This window comes from Physella acuta, unplaced genomic scaffold (assembly GCF_028476545.2).
Source record: "Physella acuta isolate Inbredline_101_S28 unplaced genomic scaffold, ASM2847654v3 ptg000078l, whole genome shotgun sequence".
NCBI lineage: Eukaryota > Metazoa > Mollusca > Gastropoda > Physidae > Physella > Physella acuta.
This window is the reverse complement of record NW_026731598.1, coordinates 637470-651560: the sequence shown is the minus strand read 5'-3', so window position 1 is coordinate 651560 and position 14091 is coordinate 637470. Positions and strand designations below refer to the sequence as shown.

General features: G+C 39.2%; 1 protein-coding gene across 3 annotated transcripts in view; it reads right to left on the bottom strand.

The window, feature by feature from the left end:
- Positions 1-8988, bottom strand: part of LOC131954198 (scavenger receptor cysteine-rich type 1 protein M160) — a 51376-nt gene extending 42388 nt beyond the window's left edge. For 2 of the 3 annotated variants that reach the window (XM_059317767.1, XM_059317751.1), the window contains exons 1-2: positions 8897-8988; positions 1199-1321 (exon numbers count right to left, since the gene is read on the bottom strand). In XM_059317767.1, the coding sequence (XP_059173750.1) occupies positions 1199-1316 (118 nt within the window). In that variant the 5' untranslated portion in view covers positions 1317-1321; positions 8897-8988. Of the gene's footprint in view, positions 1-1198; positions 1322-1771; positions 1835-8896 lie in introns of those variants that run through there. The other variant, XM_059317759.1, reaches the window with a different exon arrangement.
- Positions 8989-14091: the final 5103 nt, after the last annotated feature.

The following is a 14091-nucleotide window of genomic DNA, read 5'->3' as shown; positions in this document are numbered from 1 at the left end:
AATTTTCAGGGGGGACGGGACGGTAAAAGTATAAATTTTCTATATAAATTCCACTTCGTGCGGGGGGGGGGGGGGGAGGGGGGGGGGGTAGACTTTGCTCGTAAGGGGGGGGGGGGGCGAAATGATTCCTGGAAGAAACTGGTTCTGTGATGAAATGTGTAGAAATGTTGGAATGGTAGTGTATAGTTCTGTGATGAAATGTGTAGAAATGTTGGAATGGTAGCGTATAGTTCTGTGATGAAATTTGTAGAAATGTTGGAATGGTAGTGTATAGTTCAATGATGAAATGTGTAGAAATGTTGAAATGGTAGCGTATAGTTCTGTGATGAAATTTGTAGAAATGTTGGAATGGTAGTGTATAGTTCAATAATGAAATGTTGGAATTGTAGTGTATAGTTCTGTGATGAAATTTGTAGAAATGTTGGAATGTTAGTGTATAGTTCTGTGATGAAATGTTGGAATTGTAGTGTATAGTTCTGTGATGAAATGTGTAGAAATGTTGGAATGGTAGTGTATAGTGTATAATTCTCTCAGCAGTCCGCGATGACTGTAGAAGGGAGGTAAACAGAGTTATCCGCTCCTGGGACGGTGTAGGCACGTACCGAGCCTCACCGTACACGACCGGCCGACATCTACAAACTCTAGGATGGGCCAGGGCGTGCTGGCCACTGGCCACGACTGTCACTTACTTCTCTGGCTGCACACGCACACACACGCACACACACACAAACACACACATCATTAAGAATCCGTGGGGATAAGGTCCACTTAAAACTACCTTGTAATAAAATGCGTTTAGCAGTCTATTAGCAGTGTCATTAAGGTCTGGTTAGACACTGTCACAGCTAGACAGAGCTTAAGTAAGAGCTAGAGAGAGATTTGAGTGGATAAGCAAGCAAGTCGTCCATGTGACACAAATACCTTGTAGTCATTTCATATACAACGACTGTATGCGTTTTTCTAAAACATTTAGATAACATACGATAGTAAATTTATTACAACTAAAATATTAAAATAACGATAAAATGTGTGTGGTTGTGTAGATGTAAATGTACGTATTTTTGTATGTCTGTAATACGTATGTAGATTATATTTGTGTACATATGTATATGTGTATGAATATACGTGTCGACCTACCGTTATCATATTGAGTTTTGTGTACACATGTATATGTGTATGTATAAACGTGTGGACCTACCATTATCAAACTGAGTTAAGAACGGTCCCGGAGAGTCCAACTGGCAACTGCTTATATCCAAGAGCGCCAAACCAATCAGCAGACACAAAGTCGTCCTGCTCGACCAGATTCTGGCCATATCGTCTGCAAACATGATACAAACATTTTAATTTATACACAGAGTGTTAGATGATGCTTAAAAAATCAGATTTACTGATAAAAGTTGCGTTTTTTTTGTGTTCCAAATAGATTTAGAAATATAATTTTTGGTATCACGGAATAAATTAAGAGCAAAAATTTATTGTTTTACAACATAAATTTATAAATAAATTATCGTCAAATAAATTAAATGATAACACCTGTTGTGTCTTAATAAAAGCTAAGATTTAGAAATGATGTAGGCCTAGTCCGTAAGACAAAAATAAAATAAAATAAATTCTAAACTTCACAATTCCAGTAACAAGATATAGAATATCTGAGCACCTAGCTGATTAAAGCACTACCGGTGCACCAGCACCAGCACAGTGTCAATACCAGCCGGTGCTAAACAAGCTGATCTTTGGCTAATCCCTGGCAATTAAAACCAGCAAATACCTTAAGCCTCTTTATGCTGAGATAATCCGTCCAGTGAGAATTAATTATGCAACAAACCCCGTGACTTTATGACAAGTTCTAGTGCGGCCCACCACAAGCTGTGATGTAACTACTGCACCACTGGTTGTACAGGAATGTTAACAGCTTGTATAGGAATGTTAACAATTTGTACAGAAATGTTAACTAGTATAGGTATGTTAAACTGTTCATCATGAATGTTGACTTGTTGTATATGAATCTTGACTTTTTGGACATGAATGTTGACTTGTTGTACATGAATGTTGGCTTGTTGGACATGAATGTTGACGTGATAGACATGAATGTTGACTTGTTGGACATGAATGTTGGCTTGTTGGACATGAATGTTGACGTGATAGACATGAATGTTGACTTGTTGGACATGAATGTTGACTTGTTGTACATGAATGTTGACTTGTTGGAATGTTGGCTTGTTGTACATGAATGTTGGCTTGTTCTGTTGTTAGATATAGCCACCCAACCTCCCCATTCCCGTTTTATTCATAGCCCCATAGCTTCTCTACTTATAACCCCACTTGTCTGTTACACCCTCCCCCTCACCACACCGAGACATGGCTGTTGTTGTAATCAGTTGACCCGGCCAGCACTAACATTCAAGGTCAGATCAGTGCAAAGATTTGTGATAACACCCTTCATTAAAGATCTTTAACATCTGAATCAATTAAAGATCTTTGATAAAATATTACATCAAAGATCTTTGATAAAAACACTTCGTTTAAGATCTTTGATAACACATTTCATTATAGATATTTAATAAAACTTAACATTAAAGATCTTTGATTAAATGTTACATCAAAGATCTTTGATAAAAACACTTCGTTAAAGATCTTTGATAACACATTTCTTTACAGATCTTTGATTAAACATTTTATTACAGCCTTTGTACAAATATCAGCAGTGCATTGAGTCAAGGCATTTGGTGACACATTACAAACAGGGGCGTATTAAGCTTGGGCGGGGCCCCGGGCTAAAACTTTTTGGGGTCTCATGATATAAATAAAAAAAAAATATATATATATACCTATATATATATATATATATATATATATATATATATATATATATATATATCCTAATCAACATACTATTCAAGATAATAATGGATTATTATAACTTATAGGAACATTCGACACCGATTTTTACAAAACTGCTAATTTAAAAAACCGTCAATTATGTTCAATGAGCGGTAAATTGGATACAAACATCTAAGCAAAATGTACTAATTTTTAGCAAGATTATATGTTGCCCCCCACCCACTACCACGACTCACACACTAACAAAACACAGAGGCGAGATCCATCCGCTACGTCAGCAGTACTAAATATATGACTGTTTACTTTAGGCCTGTAGAAGTTTCCGACCTCTGAATCATAACAAATTGTTATTCGACTGTCAGTCATGTTTTTATATTGGGGGCATGAAAGCTGGATATGTAGACTAACATTGAATAAATATAAATTTCCATCAGAATATTATAATGTCGTAATAGAGCAGACGATAAAAATTGTTGGCACTTGTTTGCGTGCAGACGCAAAAAGAAAACGATAATTTCAAACCACTCTATGTAGGAAATTATTAATAACATACAAAGGTTAAACTAGGCCCAACTAAAACAGTAAGCACGGTATAAGCGTAAAAAAAACCACACCTCCATCCTCTTAGGTGTCATCCATTTATGAGGCCTTCAAAAAGTTGGATTTCCACAGACGTCCATTTAATTAACGTCATCCCTGGCCTCTACACCCAATATTAATCGTTCACTAAAAGTTAAGGCCTATAAGTGTTTTTAAAACTTTAAACCATAGAGTGTCCACAGCAGATTCATTTCCTATATTTCTCTCTAGGCCTAATTTAGGCCTATTGTCGTTTACCGTATTATAGGGCCTAAATAGGTCTGCCGCGACATAATTGTCCATTGAGTTGGGTTAAAATAACACGAGCACTGCTGTATTTGTTTTTACAATGTTTTTGCAGTCTTATTTGTGTTATAAACAATACAGAGTATAATTATGATGCCCACATAGACCCTCCCCACCTTCACCCAAACGCCGCCCACGCTTATCCACAATTGTCTAAAGTTTTAGTTTTATAAATTGATTATTCCTTATTTTCTTTAGATAAATCTATCCCAGATCTCCCTTAAACTTTCTCCAATATTCTTACATAACACTACGGGGGATGGCAACTCGTGATATAGACATTATTGTTAATCAATTTTTAATTACTTAAACGTTTTAAAATAAAATCGCGTAGAAAAAAGAAATGCGCACCAAGTAAACGCCAAACAAAATGTGTATAATAGTGCGGAATATTATTAGTACTTTATAAATTATAAATTCACATGCGTTTTTTGAGAAATCGAAAAAAGCGTAAACTACTACTTCCGGTCAACGGAAATTACTCAAAATTTAATAGAAGGCAGAGAATTAGATCTTTTACTTATATGTGAAATTTCATTGAAAGTAGAAAAAATACCACTTCCGGTTATCGGAAATCGCTGAAAAGTTGATACAGATCTACAAATTTGATATAATACTTATATATGAAATTTCATCAACCTAGCTGTAACGGTACTCAAGTTATCGTGTTTACACACATACACACACACAGACAGACATACGGACAAGATTGCAAAACTATGTTTTTCCGACTCAAGGAGGTGTAAAACGTCGAGATTTGCAAAAACTCGATTTTTTTTTGCACGATTACAATACTTTCTCTATACTTTGTATATGAGAGAAAGTAAAAATGTAAAACATCTTTCATACCTTTCTTAGTAGTTTAGCGGGTAAGCAAAGACGACCAGGCAGTTTTTCATTGACTGTTTTGGCTGGTCAATAATGTTGCTTGTCTGGATGCTTGCGAGTGAGACTTAATTCAGAATGTAGACCATATGTCTAGGCCCTAACATTTGTATTATTTTAATTTTGGCTACCACCTCACTACACGATCTGTCTGACGCTATCTGACTAAATAACTTTCAAGTGCTGTGCATTTTTCAAAAGGCGTAAATCGTAGACTCATGTGTCAGAATTTGACCACTGTTTGTGTTTTTAACTGTAAAATCAACCAATTTTATTGTCATAAGCGAACGCTGTCCGGGCTATTTATTTTAGCCAACGTCGGCTTTATGTAAACAATGTATGGGTAGGAGGTGATGACAGCTTGTATTTGTACTAAAGTGTGTGCTCGAGTTTGATATTTTTTAACACAAATTGAAATAAGCTTGTGATTCAAATATTAAAACATTGGTGTTTATAGTAAAAAAAAACCCAACAATTTTGCTTTAAAGGGAAATTTACTACGATTGGAAAAATAAATTTGGGGGCCCCTTAAAATCGGGGGCCCCTGACTGCAGCCCTCTCAGCCCCCCCCCCCCCCTCTTAATACGCCACTGATTGCAAGTTGGACGTTTTATGTTGAAAAGTTGCAAGTTAAAGATCTCTGAAGTTTATAGCTACAGGTAAAATAATCTCTAGTATAAATTTGTAGCTTATGATGTTTGAATTTTCTAGTCACAATGTGCAAACAATCTTAGTGAAAAGTTGCAAATAGTTTCAGAAGAAAATGCAACTGAGTAAAACTAAACTCCCCAAACAGGAAATGTCATCATCAGCCGTGTTGGTCAGGTCGCGGGCACATTTGATGGTAACAAGCTCAAGAAATTTATGCGGACACGCACGGAGCGTGACCAATGACTTTTGTTCTAAACGATGTACGCTCATTAATTCAAAGGTTCGCTTATCTGATCTCAACCGCTTTCATTTTACGGAGGGAAATAATAAACTGGGGGGGGGGGGGGTGGAGATGTCCGCACCATTTTCTACTCTGCTATAAAAATTTATGTGAGGTGAGAAAATCGTTAGCGCTAAGGTGTTCAGCCTAACTCCGTTATGAATTGGGGGGGAGGGGTTGAATTGGGATGTGAGGGAGTTGATGCCGACTTGAGAACGTATATCAAATGTTTTACAATGTTAATAACGTCAACGTTATATATATATATATATATATATATATATATATATATATATATAATATATATAAATATATATATATATATATATATATATATATATATATATATATATATATATATATATATATATATATATATATATATATATTTATATATATTATATATATATATATATATAAATAAATAAATATATATATATATATATATATATATATATATATATATATATATATATATATATATATTAGCACTTAGGTGATTATATTTTTATTTCAACCATAGCCCCGGACAACATTTTGTTTCTCTACAGTCAAATACGTTTTAACTCTATAAAAGATGTTCTGTTTACAAACTTGACACGCAATTTAAAGCGCAAGAAACGGGCGAATATTTACAATAAATAACCTACGGTGTCGTCGTTAACAAAAAACATCCTTGTGTAGTTTACCTACCGAATGTAAAGCAGTCATTCGATACCTTCGTGGGGCCTTGCAGTATCGATACCTCTCCTAGAGATTTGTCAACAAAAGCCAGCAGTGCCGGAATAGGGGGAAGGGATAATAGGGATATGGGGGGGGGGGGGGGGGGGGAGCACATGGTATAATAGGGATAAGAGAAAAGTACTTGGGATAATAGGGATAAGGGAGGAGCAATCGGGATAAGAGAAGAGCACTCAGGAAAATCGGGATAATCCTGATCAATGGATTAAGTGGGGTAATGACCCCCAGCTCCATCAATAACAAATTCCTCCTTACACTTACAACACATATCATACACAGACCCACCACCCTTCCTCTACAGCCAACAGCCCCCCCCCCCCCTCTGTCCCCAACACACGACACAAACTAAATAAACAATATACCAAAGCATGCATATTTTTTTTTTGGAATTACCCTTTTCAAATGTCTCAAATGGAATTACCCTTTTCAAATGCCTCCCCAATTATGTAAATCAAGTTGCTACAAACATTCTACCCGACCCTGCAGCCGTCCCATTGAAAGTTCTGTTACTGCCACATCGTATTACAGACGGTCTACCTAGGCAGGAACAACAACAAATGTACTTTCAAACGCAGAGAGCAGCCAAGAAAATTAATCGCGCACCAGAATCTGACACCAGCCCCCCACCCCCACCCTGTGACACTAAGCTTATATCAAATAGGGGCACGGGGCACCGGGCTCGCGACCTTGGGGCTCGGGGTTCGCGACCTTGGTGACAGGGATGTTGTTTTCAAATGTCGATCAAATTTTAGAATTTCTCCCCGGTATTTACGGCAGTCAATACACAAAGAACAAGAAAATATAGGGGACCCAAAAACACAAGGCAAAGAGATATTGGAAAGGTAGGAAAATTAGGGGCAAGAGTTGAAAAGAAAAGAAAACAAATAGAGAATGACAAACGGGCATAGACATATGTTGTAAATATGCTGCACTGGAAGTTAAAAAGAAGAAGAAAAATGGACGGCGGTCAATACTATGAAAACTTTCTCTTAATTAGTGCTTTAAGAAGTGCTAATTAAAAGCCGATCTTAAGTTCTGTACTCTCCCTAGACTGACCCTATCATTTTAAACTCTCCCTAGACTCTCGTTTGATCCTGCACGGCGAATGTCTCCCATGATTTATGTAAGAAAGGTGTCAATATTCGAGACGATGAATTGACCAGGAATTCAAAGAATCATCCTAAAAACATCCGTGTTTTTCTCCTGTCAACGAGGTGAAGGTCATACAGTACAACACATCGGTCACCAGAAGATCGGTCTTATTATATGGGATCACATACGTTTATTTGAACAGACACATGTATATGAGGACAGCGATGTTTCTATCCTTGTTGTTGCTTGATAATGTACAATGACGGGAACTATTTCATCAAATGGGGATCACAAAGGCACGTCATGGTTCTTTATAAATATCTCTTTAATACTAGCCTGCAGATTACAGATACCCCACACATACAGATACCATCACACACATATATTTACCATCACACACATACAGATACCATCACACACATTCAGATACAATCACACACATACAGATACCATCACACACATACAGATACCATCACACACATACAGATACCATCACACACATACATATACCATCACACATATACAGATACCATCACACACATACAGATACAATTCCACACCTACCCCACACATACATATACCATCACACACATACTCCGCACATACAGATACCATCACACGAATACCCCACACATACAGATACCATCACACATATACAGATACCATCATACATATACAGATACAATCCCACACCTACCCCACGCATACATATACCATCACACACATACCCCGCACATACAGATATCATCACACACATACCCCACACATACATATACAATCACACATATACACCACACATACAGATACCATCCCACACATACCCCACACATCTATATACCATCACACACATACCCCACATATAAAGATACCATCACACACATACAGATACCATCACACACATACCCCACATATAAAGATACCATCACACACATACAGATACCATCACACACATACCCCACATATAAAGATACCATCACACACATACAGATACCATCACACACATGCCCCCACACATACCATCACACGTAAACGAAAACCTGACAGCAATATAGATCTACTCCTATAAAACTCGGAAGCTTTTTAAAAACTACCAAAACAACCATACCTAAACATTCGAACACTGACATAATTTCAATTACTTTAAAAATATCTTATTTAATCCTTAGCTAATCCTGTGCAATACGAGGATTTACATTGCTTTATTCTTCCATGTAATTCATGTGTATAGCTAAAATTTATTTTTATAAGAGTGTCATCTGCGTAATTAGATTGAAATTACGTTTTGGGTTCATTTTATTCGTAGTATAAACATCCTATTTTGCGCTTTTAGTTTTAGATTTAGATTCTTAAAGTAAAAAAAAAAAAATACAGTGAATTGAAAAAAAAAATTCAATAATATACCTCCCAAAATTCCGTAAAAAAAAAGAAACACAGAATACCTGGTGTAATAAAATTTGAAGGAAAACAAGCAACCAAAAACAAAACACAATCATGCGCTAGATAAAAACAACAACTCACTAGAATGGGGAGGTAATCCCGTCACTTACTGCAAGACGTGAATGTCATCAATGCTCTATGGCTGGCAATCAGCGGCAAGCCATCAACACCAGGGGCACGGGGGGCGGGGAGAGGTGGCTGGGTGACGGAGTAGCTGGTAATGAAGGTGACTGCATGCTATGTCACGGGGGGGGGGGGGGGGCTCGGGCATTTGTCTCTCCTGTGTCCCCGCCCGCCACGCCACGTGAACTTGATGAAGGTAAGTCCTGCTGGGGTTCAGGCGCAAGTCAAGACAAACTTTATTCTTCAATTATTCATGGGCTTTCATTCACATACGTCTTAAGTACCATGACTTTTATAAGCATAGCTAGACGGAAGAAAGTTTGATACATTAAATGTGATTTTTAAGTGAGAAATTACACATCAGCGTTTCATGTTTTAAGATTTTTATGAGATTTAATGTCAAAGTTATGTTAAAAAGTGATGTCATTTTAACCTCATCGAACCATCGTCGAACATCTTCACAAAAAGTCAGATCAAGTGAGACCAACACTTTTTCTGTCCAGTGAATGTCCACACCTTATGTGTACTGTCCAGTGAATGTCCACACCTTATGTGTACTGTCCAGTGAATGTCCACACCTTATGTGTACTGTCCAGGGAATGTCCACACCTTATGTGTACTGTCCAGTGAATGTCCACACCTTATGTGTACTATCCAGTGAATGTCCACACCTTATGTGTACTGTCCAGTGAATGTCCACACCTTATGTGTACTGTCCAGTGAATGTCTACACCTTATGTGTACTGTCCATTGAATGTCCACACCTTATGTGTACTGTCCAGTGAATATCTACACCTTATGTGTACTGTCCAGTGAATGTCCACACCTAATGTGTACTGTCTAGTGAATGTCCACACCTTATGTGTACTGTCCAGTGAATGTCCACACCTTATGTGTACTGTCCAATGAATGTCCACACCTTATGTGTACTGTCCAGTGAATGTCCACACCTTATGTGTACTGTCCAGTGAATGTCCACACCCTATGTGTACTGTCCAGTGAATGTCCACACCTTATGTGTACTGTCCAGTGAATGTCCACACCTTATGTGTACTGTCCAGTGAATGTCCACACCTTATGTGTACTGTCCAGTGAATGTCTACCCCTTATGTGTACTGTCCAATGAATGTCTAGACCTTATGTGTACTGTCCAGTGAATGTCCACACCTTATGTGTACTGTCCAGTGAATGTCCACACCTTATGTGTACTGTCCAGTGAATGTCCACACCTTATGTGTACTGTCCAGTGAATGTCTACCCCTTATGTGTACTGTCCAGTGAATGTCTAGACCTTATGTGTACTGTCCAGTGAATGTCCACACCTTATGTGTACTGTCCAGTGAATGTCCAAACCTTATGTGTACTGTCCAGTGAATGTCCACACCTTATGTGCACTATCCAGTGAATGTCCACACCATATGTGTACTGTCCAGTGAATGTCCACACCTTATGTGTACTGTCCAGTGAATGTCCACACCTTATGTGTACTGTCCAGTGAATGTCCACACCTTATGTGTACTATCCAGTGAATGTCCACACCTTATGTGTACTGTCCAGTGAATGTCCACACCTTATGTGTACTGTCCAGTGAATGTCCACACCTTATGTGTACTGTCCAGTGAATGTCCACACCTTATGTGTACTGTCCAGTGAATGTCCACACCTTATGTGTACTATCCAGTGAATGTCTACACCTTATGTGTACTGTCCAGTGAATGTCCACACCTTATGTGTACTGTCCAGTGAATGTCCACACCTTATGTGTACTGTCCAGTGAATGTCCACACCTTATGTGTACTGTCCAGTGAATGTCTACACCTTATGTGTACTGTCCATTGAATGTCCACACCTTATGCGTACTGTCCAGTGAATATCTACACCTTATGTGTACTGTCCAGTGAATGTCCACACCTTATGTGTACTGTCCAGTGAATGTCCACACCTAATGTGTACTGTCCAGTGAATGTCCACACCTTATGTGTACTGTCCAGTGAATGTCCACACCTTATGTGTACTGTCCAGTGAATGTCTACACCTTATGTGTACTGTCCATTGAATGTCCACACCTTATGTGTACTGTCCAGTGAATATCTACACCTTATGTGTACTGTCCAGTGAATGTCCACACCTTATGTGTACTGTCCAGTGAATGTCCACACCTTATGTGTACTGTCCAGTGAATGTCCACACCTTATGTGTACTGTCCAATGAATGTCCACACCTTATGTGTACTGTCCAGTGAATGTCTAGACCTTATGTGTACTGTCCAGTGAATATCTACACCTTATGTGTACTGTCCAGTGAATGTCCACACCTTATGTGTACTGTCCAGTGAATGTCCACACCTTATGTGTACTGTCCAGTGAATGTCTACCCCTTATGTGTACTGTCCAATGAATGTCTAGACCTTATGTGTACTGTCCAGTGAATGTCCACACCTTATGTGTACTGTCCAGTGAATGTCCACACCTTATGTGTACTGTCCAGTGAATGTCCACACCTTATGTGTATTGTCCAGTGAATGTCTACCCCTTATGTGTACTGTCCAGTGAATGTCTAGACCTTATGTGTACTGTCCAGTGAATGTCCACACCTTATGTGTACTGTCCAGTGAATGTCCAAACCTTATGTGTACTGTCCAGTGAATGTCCACACCTTATGTGTACTGTCCAGTGAATGTCCACACCATATGTGTACTGTCCAGTGAATGTCCACACCTTATGTGTACTGTCCAGTGAATGTCCACACCTTATGTGTACTGTCCAGTGAATGTCCACACCTTATGTGTACTATCCAGTGAATGTCCACACCTTATGTGTACTGTCCAGTGAATGTCCACACCTTATGTGTACTGTCCAGTGAATGTCCACACCTTATGTGTACTGTCCAGTGAATGTCCACACCTTATGTGTACTGTCCAGTGAATGTCCACACCTTATGTGTACTATCCAGTGAATGTCTACACCTTATGTGTACTGTCCAGTGAATGTCCACACCTTATGTGTACTGTCCAGTGAATGTCCACACCTTATGTGTACTGTCCAGTGAATGTCCACACCTTATGTGTACTGTCCAGTGAATGTCTACACCTTATGTGTACTGTCCATTGAATGTCCACACCTTATGTGTACTGTCCAGTGAATATCTACACCTTATGTGTACTGTCCAGTGAATGTCCACACCTTATGTGTACTGTCCAGTGAATGTCCACACCTTATGTGTACTGTCCAGTGAATGTCCACACCTTATGTGTACTGTCCAGTGAATGTCTACCCCTTATGTGTACTGTCCAGTGAATGTCTAGACCTTATGTGTACTGTCCAGTGAATGTCCACACCTTATGTGTACTGTCCAGTGAATGTCCAAACCTTATGTGTACTGTCCAGTGAATGTCCACACCTTATGTGCACTATCCAGTGAATGTCCACACCATATGTGTACTGTCCAGTGAATGTCCACACCTTATGTGTACTATCCAGTGAATGTCCACACCTTATGTGTACTGTCCAGTGAATGTCCACACCTTATGTGTACTGTCCAGTGAATGTCCACACCTTATGTGTACTGTCCAGTGAATGTCCACACCTTATGTGTACTGTCCAGTGAATGTCCACACCTTATGTGTACTATCCAGTGAATGTCTACACCTTATGTGTACTGTCCAGTGAATGTCCACACCTTATGTGTACTGTCCAGTGAATGTCCACACCTTATGTGTACTGTCCAGTGAATGTCCACACCTTATGTGTACTGTCCAGTGAATGTCTACACCTTATGTGTACTGTCCATTGAATGTCCACACCTTATGTGTACTGTCCAGTGAATATCTACACCTTATGTGTACTGTCCAGTGAATGTCCAAGCCTTATGTGAACTGTCCAGTGAATGTCCACACCTTATGTGTACTGTCCAGTGAATGTCCACACCTTATGTGTACTGTCCAGTGAATGTCCACACCTTATGTGTACTGTCCAGTGAATGTCTACCCCTTATGTGTACTGTCCAGTGAATGTCTAGACCTTATGTGTACTGTCCAGTGAATGTCCACACCTTATGTGTACTGTCCAGTGAATGTCCAAACCTTATGTGTACTGTCCAGTGAATGTCCACACCTTATGTGCACTATCCAGTGAATGTCCACACCATATGTGTACTGTCCAGTGAATGTCCACACCTTATGTGTACTGTCCAGTGAATGTCCACACCTTATGTGTACTGTCCAGTGAATGTCCACACCTTATGTGTACTATCCAGTGAATGTCCACACCTTATGTGTACTGTCCAGTGAATGTCCACACCTTATGTGTACTGTCCAGTGAATGTCCACACCTTATGTGTACTGTCCAGTGAATGTCCACACCTTATGTGTACTGTCCAGTGAATGTCCACACCTTATGTGTACTATCCAGTGAATGTCTACACCTTATGTGTACTGTCCAGTGAATGTCCACACCTTATGTGTACTGTCCAGTGAATGTCCACACCTTATGTGTACTGTCAAGTGAATGTCCACACCTTATGTGTACTGTCCAGTGAATGTCTACACCTTATGTGTACTGTCCATTGAATGTCCACACCTTATGTGTACTGTCCAGTGAATATCTACACCTTATGTGTACTGTCCAGTGAATGTCCACACCTTATGTGTACTGTCCAGTGAATGTCCACACCTTATGTGTACTGTCCAGTGAATGTCCACACCTTATGTGTACTGTCCAATGAATGTCCACACCTTATGTGTACTGTCCAGTGAATATCTAGACCTTATGTGTTCTGTCCAGTGAATATCTACACCTTATGTGTACTGTCCAGTGAATGTCCACACCTTATGTGTACTGTCCAGTGAATGTCCACACCTTATGTGTACTGTCCAGTGAATGTCTACCCCTTATGTGTACTGTCCAATGAATGTCTAGACCTTATGTGTACTGTCCAGTGAATGTCCACACCTTATGTGTACTGTCCAGTGAATGTCCACACCTTATGTGTACTGTCCAGTGAATGTCCACACCTTATGTGTACTGTCCAGTGAATGTCTACCCCTTATGTGTACTGTCCAGTGAATGTCTAGACCTTATGTGTACTGTCCAGTGAATGTCCACACCTTATGTGTACTGTCCAGTGAATGTCCAAACCTTATGTGTACTGTCCAG